Below are 20,834 nucleotides of genomic sequence, written 5' to 3' on the forward strand. Positions count from 1 at the left end.
GTGTCCATCATAGCCACTTTTTTTAGTGTCTATTTTTATAGTACATGTATCATACTTTGACAAAACTAGGGGTATTAGGGCTTACCTGCTGTACGCCCCCCCCCCCCCCAAATCACACTGTAGATACATTGTATGTGTTTTTAAGTATATTGTGTTTTGTTGCCAAGACTACGTGCAACTGGAGCGGTTATTTTACCTGTGCTTCAAGGTCTTGCGAAGTCTGAGGCTTGAGAAAGTGCATACCACACAAAAAGGCCCGTCGCCTAGTTGTGGCGCGCATCGCCCCTGCTCTGTGTCCTTCCTTGCAATAAAAGTTTTCATTGTTCCGGTGAGTGCCGTATTTCTTCCTTTTCTGGATCTTTTTTCAGTCACCAATGCCTCCCAATGCATTACTTTGTAGTTATCTCCTCTTCCTGTGCTGCACCTGCTCCTAAGTGACGTGACTTTACACCTACTTACTTTTGCGTATTTTTGAAAAATTGGCATCTCATAAATTAGGCAGTCCACGGTGTTGCACAGCGCTGCACTATCCTGTATTCTGTAAATGTATCTAATTGCGAGTGTATGATATCTCAGCAGGTTTCAGTTCTATGCATACCAGGCACAAATGGTGGCGTTGTGCCAAGTTTGCACCTAAGATAAGATTGATAAATGATAAAAAAAGATATAATAAATTCCCCTCAGTATGTGTGATGGTATAATTAAAAAGAATGTCTAACATATATCACTTTTCTTATTTTTACAGCTAATCTGGCAACCACCGATATCATATTTTTAGTGTGCTGTGTACCTTTCACTGCTGCTTTGTATCCTCTACCTGGATGGATATTTGGGGAATTTATGTGCAAGTTTGTTAACTATATTCAACAGGTAGGTGTTTAAGCCTAGAACTTGATGTCCTTGCTTGCTTGATATTGTTTGGAATTTGCTACATACTCTACAGTAAATGACGACTTTGTGAAAGGGGCGGGTAGGGTTCAGTACTCCACATATTCTACCCCTAACATTTTCAAAAATTATTGAAAATAGGTTCAAACAAAAAGGCTACCCAACAGATTTGATCAAGAACGCCAACAAAAGAGCTGAGGAACAAACACAATTACAATGTCTCACCACAAAAAACAAAGGAAAGAATATAGAGAACTATAGGTACATTTATAACCACCTATACAAATGACCATCGAAAAGTAGAGAGAATAATAGAAAAACATTGGCATAGGAAGGCAACAAGATTGAGGGAGATGAGGGGGGTGCCAGGGGACCCACAATAAGAGGGGGTTGAGGGGCTACAAAATGAGGGGGAGATACAATGGGCAACATTAAGAGAAAGAAGGCGAGGGGGACCACAATAAGAGTAGGTCAGAAAAAGAGAGGGGAAGATGAGGGGCTACACAATTATTAGGGGAATAAAAGGGGTATAAATAAGGGGGACCTTAATAAGAGGGGGAGAAGAGAAGGGCCACAAGGGGGGAAATGAGAGGGAACCCACAATTTTTCAGTGTACTGTATATACTCGAATATAAGCTTACCCAAGTACAAGCTGAGGTGCCTAATTTTAACACAAAAAACTGGGAAAATCTATTGACTCAAGTATAAGCCTTGTATATTTAGCAGCCAGCAGCCCCTGTCCCTTAGAATATAGCCAGCAGCCTCTGCCCCTTAGCATATAGCCAGCAGCCCCTTCCCCTTAGCATATAGCCAGCAGCCCCTGCCTTTAGCATATAGCCAGCAGCCCCTGCCCCAAGGAATGCCCAGCCTATAAGAAAAAAAACCAAAATGTATACCGTATATACCGGCGTATAAGACGACTTTTGAAGACAGAAAAATTTTCTGTCTTCTCTGGGGTCGTCTTATACGCCGGTAATCGTCTTATACGGCGACGGTCAGGTCGCGCTGCATGGAGGGGGCTCACGGGCTGAGCCCTCTCCATAGCCGGTAAGTCTTTGCTGCATATTGCAGCAAAGGCTTACCGGTAACACCCGCGATCGGTGCTAGCACCGATCGCGGGTGTTTGCACAGCGATGGCTGCCGGCAGCCTCAAAAAGACATCGGGGCGCATACTCACCCTCCGTTGGCCCCGATGTCCGCGCTGTGCTGTCTTCAGTCTTCCGCGCCGTCTTCTTTCTTCTGCTGGGCGCCGCCATGCTTTTCCCCGGGGCGGCGCCTAGTATGACGTCAGCAGCGGCGCGTCATACTAGGCGCCTGCCGGGGAAGATCAATGGCAGCGCCCGGCAGAAGAAAGAAGACGGCACGGAACACTAAAGACGAGCCGCGCGGACATCGGGGGAGCAGCGCAGCACATCGGGCCACCGGAGGGTGAGTATATAATTTTTTTTTTTTTTTAATGCTGGGCTGGGCTGTATACTACTGGGGGCTGTGCTGTATACTACTGGGGGCTGTGCTGTATACTACTGGGAGCTGTGCTGTATACTACTGGGGGCTGTGCTGTATACTACTGGGGGCTGTGCTGTATACTACTGGGGGCAGTGCTGTTTACTACTGGGGGCTGTGCTGTATACTACTGGGGGCAGTGCTGTATACTACTGGGGGCAGTGCTGTATACTACTGGGGGCTGTGCTGTATACTACTGGGGGCTGTGCTGTATACTACTGGGGGCTGTGCTGTAATGGTAATGTTGTTGTTGTATGCCTTATGTTTATGAGCGACAGTTTTCCTGCTATATACCTGCATGTCATAAGAATTTACATTAAAAAAAGGACCATGTTAAATTCATATCTGTTTTTTTTTATAATTTTTACCGGTGTTTTGTATGCGTTGGAAAAGGGGTAGTCTTATACGGCGAATATATCTTAAACTCTATATTTTAAACAGGAAAGTAGGGGAGTCGTCTTATACACCAGGTCGTCTTATACGCCGGAATATACGGTACTCAAATTCTGATGCCTCTTGGCAGGTCTTCTTTCCATCCATGCTCCAGTTCCCCTGTGTGGTGCTGTTGGTGCTGCTCGCTGACACCATAGTTTGTGCAGAGCACACACTATAAGCAGCAGCAAGCAGCTGATGTCATGGTGCGTGCGACGGAAACCCGCAGAGACGAAGCTGGAGAATCTTTGTCTTCTTTATTAATCCCACCTTCACCACGTCTCCTCTTCCAGCTATAAGAAATCCCTGTGAAATTTATCATACAGATATGTTCTTATGTTCCTCACTTTCCCATTGTACCCTCCATATTGGTTTCCTAGCAGTGTTATCCTTCTGCTGTTGCCAACACTGTGAACTGTGCACTACAATAGTCAAAAATGGCACTTTTTTGCCATTTTGAAAAACATAAAAAATTCAATAAAAAGTGAACAAAAGGACACAGTCCTAAAAATGGTAGCTTTGAAAACTTCATGAAAAGTCGCACAAAATGACACCACCCATAGCTCTGTACACCAAATAATGAAAAAGTTATTCGTGTCAGAATATTGCAAAATAAAAAAAAAAATGCCAGAAGAAAGCCTGCATACAGTTTGCAAACGAAAACACTTGAAGGACTGCCAAATACTCTGTGAACATTATTGACTGGCCCAGCCAAAGTCCTGACATAACCCCAATTGAGCATCTCTGAAGAGACTTGAAAATGTCTGTCCACCAACATTCACCATTCAACCTGAGGGAACTGGAGAGTATCTACAAGAAGAATTGCAGAGGATCCCCAAATCCAGATGTGTAAAACTTGTTACATCATTCCCAAGAAGACTAGCTGTACTAGCTCAAAAAGGTGCTTCTACTCAATACTGAGCAAAGGGGCTGAATTCTTATGACCATGTAATATTTCAGTTTTTGTGGTTTAATAAATTAGCAAAAATATCTACTTTTTTTATTTTTTATTTCAAGATGGGGTACAGAGTGTACATTAATGAGCCATAAAAGAACTATGATTGTACCAATTGGCTGCAATAAAACAAAGAATGAAAAATGTGAATACCTTTTGTACCCTCAGTATATATTTATTCATATTTTGGGCAATTTCCCCTCTATATAAAGATGGCATTTTTTTTCATATATATACACTCACCGGCCACTTTATTAGGTACACCATGCTAGTAACGGGTTGGACCCCCTTTTGCCTTCAGAACTGCCTCAATTCTTCGTGGCATAGATTCAACAAGGTGCTGGAAGCATTCCTCAGAGATTTTGGTCCATATTGACATGATGGCATCACACAGTTGCCGCAGATTTGTCGGCTGCACGTCCATGATGCAAATCTCCCGTTCCACCACATCCCAAAGATGCTCTATTGGATTGAGATCTGGTGACTGTGGAGGCCATTTGAGTACAGTGAACTCATTGTTATGTTCAAGAAACCAGTCTGAGATGATTCAAGCTTTATGACATGGTGCATTATCCTGCTGAAAGTAGCCATCAGATGTTGGGTACATTGTGGTCATAAAGGGATGGACATGGTCAGCAACAATACTCAGGTAGGCTGTGGTGTTGCAATGATGCTCAATTGGTACCAAGGGGTCCAAAGAGTGCCAAGAAAATATTCCCCACACCATGGCACCACCACCACCAGCCTGAACCGTTGATACAGGGCAGAATGGATCCATGCTTTCATGTTGTTGACGCCAAATTTTGACCCCTACCATCCGAATGTCGCAGCAGAAATCGAGACTCATGAGACCAGGCAACGTTTTTCCAATCTTCTACTGTCCAATTTCGATGATCTTGTGCAAATTGTAGCCTCAGTTTCCTGTTCTTAGCTGAAAGGAGTGGCACCCGGTGTGGTCTTCTGCTGCTGTAGCCCATCTGCCTCAAAGTTCGACGTACTGTGCGTTCAGAGATGCTCTTCTGCCTACCTTGGTTGTAACGGGTGGCAATTTGAGTCACTGTTGCCTTTCTATCACACCGAACCAATCTGCCCATTCTCCTCTGACCTCTGGCATCAACAAACCCTAGAGATGGTTGTGCATGAAAATACCAGTAGATCAGCAGTTTCTGAAATACTCAGACCAGCCCTTCTGGCACCAACAACCATACCACGTTCAACGGCACTCAAATCACCTTTCTTCCACATACTGATGCTCGATTTGAACTGCAGGAGATTGTCTTGACCATGTCTACATGCCTAAATGCACTGAGTTGCCGCCATGTGATTGGCTGATTAGAAATTAAGTGTTAACGAGCAGTTGGACAGGTGTACCTAATAAAGTGGCCGGTGAGTGTATATATATATATATATATATATATATATATATATATATATATATATATATATATATGCATACTTTAGGGGTTAAGCTCACTGGTGAGAGCCAAGACAGTTCACAGAGACGCAGAGTCAGACTTGTACTTCCAAACTGGTTCAACTTCCAATCTTTATTATCAGTTGTGGTTACAGGCCCAACAGGTACAGTCTTATAACAAACAGAAAAAAAATACAAAAACAAAAGACCTGGCACTAACTAGCACAGTAGCTTTTCCCTCTCTAGCTAATAATACAAACACATAGGGACAATGGCAGTCTCTACCTTCAGTCTTGCTTCACTTACAGCATCACCTCTAGCTCTGAGCAGAGAGACCCCTCCCATGCCCCTCAGCGTCCCTCCGGAGGTCCGCTCTGCATACCTTCCCCGGCTCCAGCGATGTCCTCTCCTGCTCCCGCGGCTCGGCGCGCGCATCCCCGTCTCCTAGGGCGTGCGCGCACCAGCTTGCTCAGATTTAAAGGGCCTGTTATAAGTTCTGCCTCTTCCTGTGACCCTTGCTGGATCTTCAAGTCTTCCCCATGAAGAGAAAGCTCTCCTGTGATTCCTGCGTCCCTGTGATTCCTGCGTCCCTGCGATTCCTGCATCCCTGTCATTCCTGTGTGCCAGTCCGTTCCTGTGGTCCTGCTTTCCTGTGTGCCAGTCCGTTCCTGTGGTCCTGCGTTCCTGTGTGCCAGTCTGTTCCTGTGTGCCAGTCCGTCCCTGTGGTCATGTGTTCCTGTGTGCCAGCTCCTGCGATTCCTGACGTGAGTGGTGTCTCTTGTATTGCTACCTTGGCAGCCACCGCGGGCTAGTCGCACCTGTGGAACGACCTGGTGGTTCCCGCCACAGCAAGTCCATCCCGCTATGCGGCGGGCTATGGTGAACACCGGGTTTCCACTTAGACTCCGGTCCCAGGTCGGCTAGTACCACTTCCCATGGTGGTCCAGAGGGTCCACAGACTCCCTGCTCTGACAATATATATGGTCAAGGTATGGGCTAACAAGCTGCATTAACACTGCCCCAGAACCTGGATTAATCATCAATGGCCATCCCTTTACCAAACATAGCTGAAAAACGTAGCTGGATGCATATACATCTTAATATAATCTCAATATGTACTGTATTTGTACAATATGTACAGCTCATGTTATGTATTGTATATCTACAATATTCTGGTATTTTGCTTGAGTGAGCTACATAATTAGAAATTAATGGTTGTTTACTTACCATTTACCTTTAGAGCCTCTCGATGATTTGAAGCAGTGTACCATAAATTAGTTCTTCGAGGGAGACAGAGCACGCCAAATGATACATTAATACAATCTACATCTTCAGTATTAATAAGATCATCAAGAGGTTGTTATACAATACTGAAATAGCATAAACACAGACATTTTCTTCCTAATTTTTGACTGAAGTGTAAACCATTTCCTACATAACATTTTGAACATTTATCGCTTCAGGTAGCCAGGACAATTTTTCCATTTTTGACATTTCAGAACAAAACCCTACTTACAAAATAAAAAACATTGTATAAAAAATAAACTTCTGTATTTTGAAATACCTCCCACATTGTAAAATGGCATTCAGCACTAAATACACACAAGTACATTGATGGATTGTTATGATAAAATGTTACATTTCATTTTCAAAAGATACATGGAAAATGATAGTGTGGTTAAAAGTGTGACCCAAGCTGTATTTTAGAAATACAATGCATCACAAATGTTTTTAAAGATTTGAAAAAATAAAACAAATATATAAATATTCAAGCTCTCCTCCTTTTCAAACAGCTCTGCATTAAAAAAATCCAAAAATAAAAACATAAATTGTCTCAGTATAAAATAAAAATATATATATCGTATTTACTTGAGTATTAGCCGACCCGAGTATAAGCCGAGGTACCTAATTTTAACACAAAAAACTGGAAAAAAAACTATTGACTTGAGTATAAGGCGAGTGTAGGAAATGCATTGGTCCCAGCCTGCCCCCAGTATACAGCCAGCCAGTGCATGCCCCAGTATACAAACTGCAGCCCCTGTCCCCCAGTACACAGCCCTTGCCCCAGTATAAAGCCTGCAGCACCTGCCCCCCAGTATACAGCCCCTGCTCCCGAGTATACAGCCGTCAGCCCCTGTCCCTAGCTTACAGCTTGCAGCCCAGCCTATAAGAAAAAAAAAAGTGTACTCACCTTCCGACGCACCCAACTCCGCCCCCCCACCTGGAAGGTACTCTTCTGTCCAACAAATGTTCCGGCTCCTTTGCTCCGTGTGGTGCCGTTGCTTGAGCTGTGACATAAGCGGCTCGCTGACGTTCTAGTGTGTGCGCCGCCTTCAGCACACACTGTGATGTTAGCGAGCTGCTGACGTCACAGCTCGAGTGACGTTACCACATGGAGATAGGAAGCCAGAGCCAGAATATTGTTGGACAGAGGAGTACCTTTAGGGAGAGAGGGGGGTTGGAAGGTGAGTACGCTTTTTTTTTTAAAGACTCGAGTATAAGCCGAGTTAGGGTTTTTCCGCACTTTTTTTGTGCTGAAAAACTTGGCTTATACTCGAGTATATATAGTATTCCATGTGGAAAACTACAAAATGCCAGGCAAAAAAGCCCTTCACAGAAATGTGAAAATAAAAAGTACAGCTGTTAGACGAATATTTAAAGATAATAAAAGCAGAAACAAGTAGGAAGGATGAGGTTGCAATAAAGACAAAACCCCCCACAAAAGTGTGATCTTAAAAAATAAAAAACACTTCTCTGATTCAACACATACCAATTTTAGACATTCTGCAAAGCATGGTGAAGTACTTATCATGGGGGACTTCAATTACCCAGATATTGACTGTGGGGGCAGAAACCTGCAGGTCAAAGGTAGAAGGTTTTTGTTGACAAAAAAAGACCCATCGCAACCAGTCCTGGAGCCAACAAGAAGGGGGGGCACTACTGGACCTTATCCTAGCCAACAGACCTGACAGGGCATCAAAGTTACAGGTTTGAGGGAACATGGGTAATAGTGATAATAATATCATTGATTTTGTATTACGCTTTACTAGTGGAGAGGCAACAAACACTCTCAAATTCAGGAAGGCAAATTTTCAGCAACAAAGGGAAGTCTTTATAGGCATTGTCACGAACCCGACTCACCGGAGTTCACACATGGGAATACCTACTCTATGGAGTCCCAGAATTTAGCCCTTAAGCTCCTCCCACTTCCACAAAATGGCATCCTTACGCTAAATTTACTCCACAGAATTTCAGCCCCAGCCAATCCACACTGCCACCACCCATGAGTTACTTACGCAAAGAAGGCCGTAGGCACCTCAAACACACAGACAATGCACCCTGATGATAGCTCAGCACATGCACTCACTACTTACACGATATTATAATTATAAATTCACACAGAACATGCAATCGCTTACTACATGGACTATGCTAATAATGACCTCTGGTAACGTGATTCCCTTCAGAGACTCAGATTCTTTAAGGCTACAAGCAGAGGCTTATTAAAAGTTTTAATTTACATAAAAATGCAGTACACTCAAAGAATTAAATTGTCAGATAAAATGAAAAAAAGATTAAAACCATACACATACAATACTTACAAACAGTGAGGGAAGAGCAAAAAAAAAAATTCTTGCTAGTGGAATAGGAAGAAATTCTTTGGCCCGAGGACAAGGAATAAGCATCGATCCAGCCTTCTATTGTGATAGAATCCTCAGACTGAACACTACTATGTCGCTGCTTCATTAATTAAAACCCAGGTGATTCTTGACACCCACCCTTGGCTGTGATGTCACTGTGAGGGGGAGTTTTTCTATCCCCCTCCCATCAGTGAGGTACTTTTTGGGTCTGGGTTTTTATCAAAACCCCATAACTTTTGATTGGAAGATGGCACAATTGTGCCATGGCTTCCAACCAAACGGGTACGTTTGGTTGGTGTCTTAGCCTAATATCAGGGGTGTTTTGCTGTTGGCTGCCTTTCCCTGGTGCTAACATTCTGATTTTCGCTCCAGGGGTGTGTCTAGACCCCATAACGGTCCTGTGTAACTGGCGACCCATAATTACGAATTATGCCCCAGTTATGGACAGCTATGATATTCCCTTTGTCTAAATTTGGAGGAAAGAACATGCAGTCTGTGGCTTCTTTTCATCCCCCACTAGCTAGACTACTCTGGCAGAAAGGTGTTAATTCTACCACTTAGGAAGACCATGCTTCTCTGATAAAACATAGACTCCCTGGGGTGTTATAAACACCCTGCCAGGCTCATCTTCCTGGCTGGTCTTAAACAAATGGAGCCTAATGATTTATAACAGGCAGAATGAAACAACACAAAGGAAGAAAAATAAAAAAAAAATATATAACAAACAAACAAACTGTGGAGGAGTAATATTATTATCACAGGCATAAACTGTGACAATGTTCTCAAAGACAAAAGCCAATGTGGCTAACTAGCCTTGTAAGGAGAGCAGAGCAATAAGCAAGATAGATAAGTTGTTTAAGATGCTAAAACACAAAGGTAGCTATGAGGCATTACAGGATTATAGAGAGAAAAATAAATTCTGTAAAAAGCAGACAAAGGCCGCCAAAATAGAGACTGAGAAAAATATTGCCAGGGAAAAAATAATCCCAAATTACTTCTCAAGTACATAAATGATAAGAAACCAAAAACGGTTTCTTAAAAAAACTAATTCAGATCTTGCACCAATTCTTCAACAGTAGGAACATCCAAGGCCACAGGTAGAGGAAGAGGAGGGCGTAGATGCAATCCGTAATTAATGAAGAATGAAGCAGTCAGTAGTTGTAAGAAAACTCTGCCAATGGCAACAGAGAGGACCAGAAACAAAACAAATATACAACCACCAAAACAAATATACCAACCAGGATGTCAGGATTACCTAATGATTAAGGTTATTGCTAGAGATGAGCGAGTATACTCGTCCGAGCTTGATGCTCGTTCGAGTATTAAGGTACTCGAAACGGCTCGTTGCTCGGACGAGTATTTCCCCTGCTCGAGATCGAGCATTTAATTAAAAAAACACAGTGAAGAACAATGAAGAATAGAATAAAAACAGTGACCACAGGATCATTTAAGTGAAAAACACAGTGCAGAACACAGTGCAGAATAGATTACAGATGTTCACCACATCTGCTTACTTGTCGGGAGATACGCGCGGAACGGTGCGTACAAAATAGTATGTGAAGAACAATATATATGTGTGTAAAGAACACATTGCAGATGTTTACATACATCTGCAATGTCTTCTTCACACATATATATTGTTCTTCACATGCTATTTTGTACGCACCGTTCCGCGCGTATCTCCCGACAAGTAAGCAGATGTGCTGAACATCTGTAATCTATTCTGCACTGTGTTCTTTACTGTGTTTTTCACTTAAATGATCCTGTGGTCACTGTTTTTATTCTATTCTTCACTGTTTGGCACATCTGCTAACTTGTCGGAAGATACGCGCGGAACGGTGCGAACAAAATAGTATGTGAAGAACAATATATATGTGTGAAGAACACATTGAAGAACACGGTGAGCAGGACAGAGACACCGGGGAGCAGCACAGAGACACCGGGGAGCGGCACGGAGACATCGGGCAGTGGCACGGAGACATCGGGCAGCGGCACGGAGCGGCACGGAGACATAGGGGCACGGAGACATAGGGGCACGGAGACATAGGGGCACGGAGACATAGGGGCACGGAGACATAGGGGCACGGTGACATCGGGGCACGGAGACATCGGGGCACGGAGACATCGGGGCACGGAGACATCGGGGCACGGAGGCATCGGGGCACGGAGACATCGGGAAGCGGCACGGAGCGGCACGGAGACATCGGGGCACGGAGGCATCGGGGCACGGAGACATCGGGGCACGGAGACATCGGGGCACGGAGACATCGGGGCACGGAGGCATCGGGGCACGGAGACATCGGGCAGCGGCACGGAGCGGCACGGAGACATAGGGGCACGGAGACATAGGGGCACGGAGACATCGGGGCACGGAGACATAGGGGCACGGAGACATCGGGGCACGGAGGCATCGGGGCACGGAGACATGGGGGCACGGAGACATAGGGGCACGGAGACATGGGGGCACGGAGACATGGGGGCACGGAGACATAGGGGCGCGGAGACATCGGGGCACGGAGGCATCGTGGCACGGAGGCATAGGGGCACGGAGGCATCGGGGCACGGAGGCATAGGGGCACGGAGGCATTGGGGCACGGAGGCATTGGGGCACGGAGGCATCGGGGCACGGAGACATCGGGGCACGGAGACATCGGGGCACGGAGACATGGGGGCACGGAGACATAGGGACACGGAGACATCGGGGCACGGAGGCATCGGGGCACGGAGGCATAGGGGCACGGAGGCATTGGGGCACGGAGGCATTGGGGCACGGAGGCATCGGGGCACGGAGACATAGGGGCACGGAGACATAGGGGCACGGAGGCATAGGGGCACGGAGACATAGGGGCACGGAGACATAGGGGCACGGAGACATCGGGGCACGGAGACATCGGGGAGACTTCAGTGGAAGAAGAGCAGCGGATCCCGGGACAGCGTATCTCCCGACAAGTAAGCAGATGTGCCGAACATCTGCAATCTATTCTTCACTGTTTTTATTCTATTCTTCACTGTTCTTCACATCTGCTAACTTGTCGGGAGATAATATACACGCGGAACAGTGAAGAATAGATTGCAGATGTTTGCATACATCTGCTAACTTATCAGAAGACATTCTTTTTCAATTAATTAACACATTTTATTCCCGAACCATGGTCCCTTTGAAAAATGCTCGAGTCTCCCATTGACTTCAATGGGGCTCGTTATTCGAGACGAGCACTCGAGCATCAGGAAAAGTTCGTCTCGAATAACGAGCACTCGAGCATTTTAGTGCTCGCTCATCTCTAGTTATTGCGCATATCTGTCCTAGGTAAACCTGACATCCTTGTCAGGATATTTGTTTTATGTATTTTTGCAAGATTTGCAATTTTATTGAGGAAGTTAAAAGTTAAGTTTTATTTTTCTAGGCATCTTGCTAGATTTCTTTGACACACTTGGATGCTGCAACCAATGGCATGTCACTTACTATAACCATATAAAGGTGTAAGATTGACTAGCTTATGTGCTTATTTGGTGTAAGATGTTGATATGAATAGAAATACGAATCCCAAGCAATCATCGTCTGGACACCTGCACAAGGGCTTTCCAGTACATTCTCCATCTTAGAAAAATGCAATAGAAATTAGAAATGGAAAGTTAATAGAGGGTCTTCCATTCTCCACAGACTTTAATGGATCTTCCATTTACCATCCATTATAAATAGCAAAAAAAGAAGCACTATTTTTTCTGCTATTAAAAAAAGAATGGGTACCGGCAGAACACAAGGGTGAACTTAGCCTTAACATGCACAACACTGTATATAATACAGCAGCTATACTTGGCACTACAATCCATTCCATTCATTGAGAGTGGACTACGATGCATAAAGATCCAAAGACGATGAAGTAAAAGTGACATACATCCAAGTCCTGCTGCTTTGGTAATGTATAATAATGAATGGTCAAAATGATCTGTTATCCATTACTGAATATTATGAATTAATCTACCATGCTTTTGTGTTTAGCAAAATAAAAGAACTAAGAAAGAGGTAATATTTAGCATTAAAGGTTATATAAAATGGATTCATACAGATGTTTTGTTAACATATCTACATCATAATTCTAGTTTTAGTATATGCATAGTATATATGTATTAAGCTTGGTTCCAATGCTGTATCTATATAGTAGGTTTGGTTCTGGTGATTTAACCATTAGAGATGGGCGAATTTGTTAAAATTCGGTTTGTCCCGATTCGCTGAATTTTTTGAAAAAAATCGATTGGACCCGAATTGAATCATGACTAGAGATGAGCGAGCACTAAAATGCTCGGGTACTCGTTATTCGAGACGAACTTTTCCCGATGCTCGAGTGCTCGTTTCGAGTAACGAGCCCCATTGAAGTCAATGGGAGACTCGAGCATTTTTCAAGGGGACCAAGGCTCTGCACAGGGAAGCTTGGCCAAACACCTGGGAACCTCAGAAAAGCATGGAAACACCACGGAAATGGACAGGAAACAGCAGGGGCAGCATGCATGGATGCCTCTGAGGCTGCTTAAATGCACCATTATGCCAAAATTATGGGCAACAGCATGGCCATGACAGAGTGACAGAATGAAGCTAGATAGCATCTAAAACATCCAATAATTGACCCTGACACTATAGGGGACGGCATGCAGAGGCAGCGGCAGCAGCGGCAGGCTAGAGAGTGGCATGGCGACATACCCTAAATGGACTCAGGCTTCAAACCAATGGGTGGCAGAGAGGAACCAAAGGAGGTGAGCAAGAAGCGCTCAAATAATATCGGTACATGATAAAAGTTTGCCAGTATATTTTGTGGATTACACAGCAGGGTGGCGACAAAGTTAACAAGTTTGATGTGGAAGCCATGAAAACAACCCAAAATTCTGCCAGACACAGCTCGTTTGATAAGGGGACCATGTATGGAGGCAGTGAACTAGTAGTAGATTAAAGGTGCTGCAGTTAAAACTATGTTAGTTGGATCTTGGCATGGAGCTGGCGCTCCGCTGCCAGGCGAGCTTTCGCCAATCCAAGCCCCTGTCTCTAGGCTACTCCCCAAACAGCACTTCTAAGAACCTTTTGTATAAGATCAAGTGTAGTAGCGTTCTTATAAGTTTGGGATATGGCGGGTGAGGGGAATGTAAACATCTGCGCAAGAAGCGCTGAAATAATATCCGTAAATGGTAAAAGTTTGCCAGTATATTTTGAGGATTACACAGCAGGGTGGCGACAAAGTTAACAAGTTTGTTGTGGAAGCCATGAAAACAACCCAAAATTCTGCCTGACACAGCACGTTTGATAAGGCGGCCATGTATGGAGGCAGTGAACTAGTAGTAGATTAAAGGTGCTGCAGTTAAAACTATGTTAGTTGGTTCTTGGCATGGAGCTGGCGCTCCGCTGCCAGGCGAGCTGTCGCCAATCCAAGCCCCTGTCTCTAGGCTACTCCCCAAACAGCACTTCTAAGAACCTTTTGTATAAGATCAAGTGTAGTAGCGTTCTTAAAAGTTTAGGATATGGCGGGTGAGGGGAATGTAAACAGATGCGCAAGAAGCGCTGAAATAATATCCGTAAATGTTAAAAGTTTGCCAGTGTATTTTGTGGATAACACAGCAGGGTGGCGACAAAGTTAACAACTTTGATGTGGAATCCATGAAAACAACCCAAATTTCGGCCTGACACACCTCGTTTGATAAAGGGACGATGTATGGAGGCAGCTATATGGACGACTTTTGGAGGTAGCAATGGAGACAACGTGTGGAGGCTGCTATGGAGACAATTCAATTTGGATAGTGCCTGTATGCGGCAGTCCAAAAAAGTTTTCAAACCAGAAGAGCAGGTAGGTGGCCCTCCAGAAAAATGGAATAGATTGAGTGCCTGTATGTGGCAGTCCAAAAAAGTTTTCAAACCAGAAGAGCAGGTAGGTGGCCCTCCAGAAAAATGGAATAGATTGAGTGCCTGTATGTGGCAGTCCAAAAAAGTTTTCAAACCAGAGGAGCAGGTAGGTGGCCCTCCAGAAAAATGGAATAGATTGATTGCCTGTATGTGGCAGTCCAAAAAAGTTTTCAAACCAGAGGTCAGGTAGGTGGCCCTCCAGAAAAATGGAATACATTGAGTGCCTGTATGTGGCAGTCCAAAAAAGTTTTCAAACCAGAGGAGCAGGTAGGTGGCCCTCCAGAAAAATGGAATACATTGAGTGCCTGTATGTGGCAGTCCAAAAAAGTTTTCAAACCAGAGGAGCAGGTAGGTGGCCCTCCAGAAAAATGGAATACATTGAGTGCCTGTATGTGGCAGTCCAAAAAAGTTTTCAAACCAGAGGAGCAGGTAGGTGGCCCTCCAGAAAAATGGAATAGATTGAGTGCCTGTATGTGGCAGTCCAAAAAAGTTTTCAAACCAGAGGAGCAGGTAGGTGGCCCTCCAGAAAAATTGAATAGATTGAGTGCCTGTATGTGGCACTCCCAAAAATTGTTTAAAACAGAGAACCGGGTCGGTGGCCCTCCAGAAAAATTAAATGCATAAAGTACTATAGCTAGAGCCAGTGGGCCCTGTCAAAAAATAGCCAGTTTCCTCTGCTTTACTGTACAAAGAGGAGGAGAAGGAGGAAAATGAGGAGGAGGAGGAGTGGATAAATTATTCAGGTTGAGCTTCCTTCACCTGGTGGAGATTGGAAATTAGGAGAAATCCAGGCTTTATTCATCTTGATAAGCGTCAGCCTGTCAGCGCTGTCAGTCGACAGGCGTGTACGCTTATCGGTGATGATGCCACCAGCTGCACTGAAAACCCGCTCAGACAAGACGCTAGCGGCAGGGCAGGCAAGAACCTCCAAGGCGTACAGCGCCAGTTCGTGCCACATGTCCAGCTTTGAAACCCAGTAGTTGTAGGGAGCTGTGTGATCATTTAGGACGATGGTATGGTCAGCTACGTACTCCCTCACCATCTTTCTGTAAAGATCAGCCCTACTCTGCCGAGACTGGGGACAGGTGACAGTGTCTTGCTGGGGTGACATAAAGCTGGCAAAAGCCTTGTAAAGCGTACCCTTGCCAGTGCTGGACAAGCTGCCTGCTCGCCTACTCTCCCTCGCTACTTGTCCCGCAGAACTACGCACTCTGCCGCTAGCGCTGTCAGAAGGGAAATACTGTTTCAGCTTGTGCACCAGGGCCTGCTGGTATTCATGCATTCTCACACTCCTTTCCTCTCCAGGGATGAGAGTGGAAAGATTTTGCTTGTACCGTGGGTCCAGGAGAGTGAACACCCAGTAATCGGTGCTGGAATAAATTCTTTGAACGCGAGGGTCACGGGATAGGCAGCCTAGCATGAAATCTGCCATATGCACTGCTCTTCCGGATCGGCATGGCGTGACGAGTGCACGCACGTCCGGATCCGCCCCCTCTCCTCGGCTCCGACCGCGAACCGCCCTGCTGATGCCGCCGAGGTAACGGAGGCCGCTTCCACCGCTTCCCCCCGCCAAGCTGTTGCCCCAGCCTGGTGCCGGCTCCGAGTGGGTCCGGGCAGTTCGGGGTGACGCTGCACCGTGACGGCTTCTCTGGTCCGGCGCCCAGAGAGAAAACAGTCCCAGCTCCAGGTGAGAGCTGGAGCGGAAGCCGGCTGACAGGGAGCGGAGATTGAGCACTCCAGGTGGGGCAGGAACCGAGGGCCCCATTCCATGTTGGATACTCCAGGTGAGAGCTGGGCGTACCAGGTGGAGCAGGAGCAGAGGGCCTTATCCCAAGGCGGATTCACCAGGTGAGAGCTGGAGTGGTCCGAAATATCGACCTGTTGGGCAGACCAGAGGCGGCTGTTTGGTCGGAGGGTCCGTCGCTGCTATCTCGGTGGTCCACACGACGTCTCGTGCCTGGAATCATGGTATGGATCCGGAGAGCCAATGGAGATTTAAGGGTCGCCTGAACAGCTGGTGGTGAGATACCTTCGTGTCGCAGGAGTTGTGGTCCCTTCGGGGCCTATTGTGTGGAGGTTCCCTATGCTGGTTTGCGCCCTCTCTAACGATAGATAACTGTTACCCCCTTTTGCTTGTTGGCTACTAAAACTCTACTAATCTGACTGTGCTGCTAATTAATGCTACTTGCCCGAAAAACCCTGGCCGCTGGCTTGCGCCCTCTCTAACAATGGATAACTGCTACTCCTTTTTGTTTGTTGTCTACTAAAACTTTACTATTCAGACTGTGCTGTTAATTAACGCCTTCCGCCCGAAAAATCTTGGTCAGTGCCTTCTCCCTACTAATTACACTTACTAACCAACTGTGTCCTTTCTGCGGCGAAGAAGGAGAAAGGAGGAAGGTGGAAAGGAAAGGAAAGATAAAAAAAAAAAAAAAGAAGGGGCTCTGCCCAGGGCGCCATTTGACTTTTTCCCCCCTCTGGACCATTTCACTCTTTGTTGGAGTGGACTCTGATAACACCTCCCTGGCTGCCTTCCCCGTCTATCCCACCTAATTCATCCCCGGATACTCCATCTGCGGGGCTCTTATAGGCCCCCCAGGTGGCGTTTTTGGGTATCACCCCCCCCCCCCCACGGCAGTTTATAATATTGTTCTCTTTGATTTTCTGTATTTGAACTGAAGTGCCGTAAATTAATTCTGTTGATAAGTGTGTATATATAACTTGGTTTAACTCCGAGGGCCGGTAACAGAGAGCAAGAAAAGGGACAAAAAGGGAGGAGGGGGGAAAGGAAAAGGGGAAGGGGAAGGAAGGGGAAAAGGGAAAGCAGAAAGGGAGAGAAAGGGGGGAAAGAGGAAAAAAGAAAGGAAAAAGGAAGGGGAAAAAAAAAAAAGATGCCCCCAAAATCTACAGGGAGAAAATCTGGGGGAGGGAGTGGAGGGTCCCCGAAGGAGGGGAAGGATCGGAGTGGTGGGAAACCAGACTCGTCTGGAAAATTGGAAAAAATATGGAACTCTCCAATTACAAAAACTCGTCAAAATGCAAAAAGTGGTAATATCCCCTCTCCCCCCCTCCAGGGTGAAGGCCCTGCTAAACCTACCCCGGAGGGTGTAATAGAGACTACAGAAGATGCTACTAACCCAATCTGGGTGGAAATTTTGACAACTGTACAGAAGACAGGGATAACGGTGGAGGGGCTGGACAAACAGGTCTCGGCCCTATCAACCGAAATAGGACTAGTGAAGGAGGAAGTGGTTAAGATTCGGGACAAGGTCTCTAATGTAGCGAGTCAAGTTAGGACCCTGGAGGGGGAAACCAAAAGTCTGAAGAAGGAAGTTGGGGGTTTGGGGAAAATACAGACTCTCCTAAGGGAGAAATTGACGGACTTAGAGGACCGCTCTAGGCGCTCCAATATCCGTATAATTGGTCTCCCCGAGGAGGTTGGGGAAAATTCCCTAACGGAATGGGTTCAAGTGTGGCTCAAAGAAATAATGGGCCCCGATGAGCTTTCCTCTCTATTCATGATTGAGAGGGCCCACCGGGTCCCTGGCAAACCTCCGATACCAGGTGCCCCCCCTAGGGTCATCCTAGCTAAAATTTTGTGTTCTCAGGACCGGGATAGGATTATAAGGTTTTCACGTTCCAAACAAGACTTGACTTATAATGGGGTCAGGGTCTCAATTTTTCCTGATTTTTCACTAGCAACACAGCAGAAGAGAGTGAAGTTTAAAGATGTTAAAATGCGCATGAAGGAGGCAGGGATGAAGTTTTCATTATTGTATCCAGCCAAGCTGAGGGTGGTGTATAACGATCACACTGGGGCACATTTACTTACCCGGCCCATTCGCGATCCAGCGGCGCGTTCTCTGCACAGGATTCGGGTCCGGCTGGGATTTAAGATGGTAGTTCCTCCGCCGTCCACCAGGTGGCGCTGCAGCGCCGAAAATAATCTTAACGCCCCAGAATGCACCATCCCATAGAAGGTGAAGGTGAGCGCTCCCCAAGCGACACATTTCCGGTTTTTAAATGCGGCGGTTTTTCCGAATACGTCGGGTTTTCGTTCGGCCACGCCCCCCCGATTTCTGTCGCGCGCATGCCGGCCCCGATGCGCCACAATCCGATCGCGTGCGCCAAAAACCCGGGGCAATTCATGTACAAGCGGCGCAAATCGGAAATATTCGGGTAACACGTCGGGAAAACGCGAATCGGGCCCTTAGTAAATGACCCCCACTGTCTTTTTCGATAGTTCTGTTGAAGCCTCTAATTGGCTGGAATCAAAGGGCTTCTAAGAATGATGGTTTACCTTGGCGGATATTTTGTAATAAAATTGTATCATGTATCACTTTGGGCGGTTTGGGCGGAGAGGAGGGGGGGGGGTTGGAATGGAAGTTAGGAGGTTTTTGAGTCCTGCTCTTAGTGGCAGGTCAGAAGGTAGGGGGGGAGGGGGGAGGTGAGAGTGGGTGGGATGGGAGGGATGGGGGGACAGAGAGACATATCGAGCCAGCTGGGGGGAAAAAATTTCCTTCTTTTTTTTTTTTTTTTTTTCTTTTCTTCTCTTTAATTTATGTCTACTCAGGTCTATGTGTGGAATGTCAGGGGCCTGAATGATCGCCGTAAGCGATGTATTGTAAACGATATAGTGGCCCGTCATTTGCCCGGTATTGTTTGTTTAATAGAGACACACCTTACTCCCGACACTACGGCCTGGTTAGATAGAAGGTGGGCATCTTTTGTTTTTCATTCTTGTGGGTCCGCATTCTCCAGGGGAGTATCCGTGCTCATTCATAATAGGGTGGATATTAAAATTTTAGCGGTTAAGACAGATAAAAAGGGGAGGTTCATCTTCTTATTCTGTTCTTTATATAAAATCCTGTGTGTTCTGGCTTTTATATATATTCCGCCCCCCTTTTCAATGGAAGTTCTAAATGAGCTAATCCAGTTTACTAGAGATAGAGAGGACAATCCGGTCCTGGTCCTAGGGGATTTTAACGCAGTTCTCGATGGAGATCTGGACAGACGTAGCCTGAGCAATTCTGCCGGGCATAGGGATAGGGGGTCCTCAAGCTTAAGAACTTTCTGCGAGAGTTGGTCATTTAAGGATGTCTGGCGCACTAAATACTTGGATAAACCTGCATTCTCTTGTTTTAGTCGGACTCATTCATCTCTCTCCAGGATTGACTTATGCTTGGCTAATGATGCCTTCCTTGGTTTCATTGCGAGAATGAGGTATGAGTCTATAGCGGTCTCTGACCACGGTGGGATATCCCTCTTATTGAGGTTACAGAAGGGAACATGTTTGGAAAGAGGAAGCTTTTTTAGACTTAACCCTCATTGGCTTGCAATCCTGAATAATGAGGAGAAGATCAATAGACTGATTCAAGAATTCTGGTCTCGTAACTCGGGGAGCGGGGAACCATGGAGGGTGTGGGATTCATTGAAAGCTTATCTGCGTGGTATCTTCTTTTCAGAGATTAACTGGAAGAAAAAGGAATTCAGACAGATGGAGCTTAAACTTAAAAAAGAATTAGACCTTAACCAGAAAACCTGGGCTGCTACCTCTATGGAAGCAGATAGAGATAAGTTTCTAGAGTCCCAACTGGCTTATACCACCTTCATGGCAGAGAAATCCCAACATAGAGCTTTCTTTAGGGGATATAGAAACTACGCGGAGGGGGGTAAACCGGGTAAACTTTTGGCTAACTTTCTCAAAAAAAAGGAGAGCAACCAAGGGGTTCATGCTATATTGGACCACACTGGGAAACTGGTCCAAGATCAAAGAGTAATACTGGAGAGCTTTAGGCTCTTTTATGAGGCGCTCTACGCATCTGAAGCAAGGTATATGGATAGTCAGTTAAATGGCTTTCTGGAATCGATCCCTATCCCTAGTTTGTCAGAAGAAGAGAGGCTCCCTCTGAATGACCCTATAGGGGTAGAAGAGATTTTGGAGGCCATTAGGACTTCAACATCAGACTCAGCACCCGGACTAGACGGTTTACCCGCCGCCTTCTATAGAAAGTATCAAAATGTTTTGTCTCCAATATTAGAATCGGTGTTTACAGCAGCATATGTAGAGGGGGCGATACGGGGATCAATGACGGAGGCTGCCATAGTATTGATCCT

The 20,834-nt window shown here is 45.8% G+C and overlaps 1 protein-coding gene across 1 annotated transcript in view; it reads left to right on the plus strand.

The window, feature by feature from the left end:
- Positions 1-20,834, plus strand: part of KISS1R (KISS1 receptor) — a 240,970-nt gene that overhangs the window by 113,000 nt on the left and 107,136 nt on the right. Inside the window, exon 2 of the mRNA XM_072126562.1 lies at positions 746-870. Coding sequence (XP_071982663.1) covers positions 746-870 — 125 coding nt within the window. The remainder of the gene's footprint in view (positions 1-745; positions 871-20,834) is intronic.

The sequence above is a fragment of the Engystomops pustulosus genome, chromosome 1, assembly GCF_040894005.1.
Source record: "Engystomops pustulosus chromosome 1, aEngPut4.maternal, whole genome shotgun sequence".
NCBI lineage: Eukaryota > Metazoa > Chordata > Amphibia > Anura > Leptodactylidae > Engystomops > Engystomops pustulosus.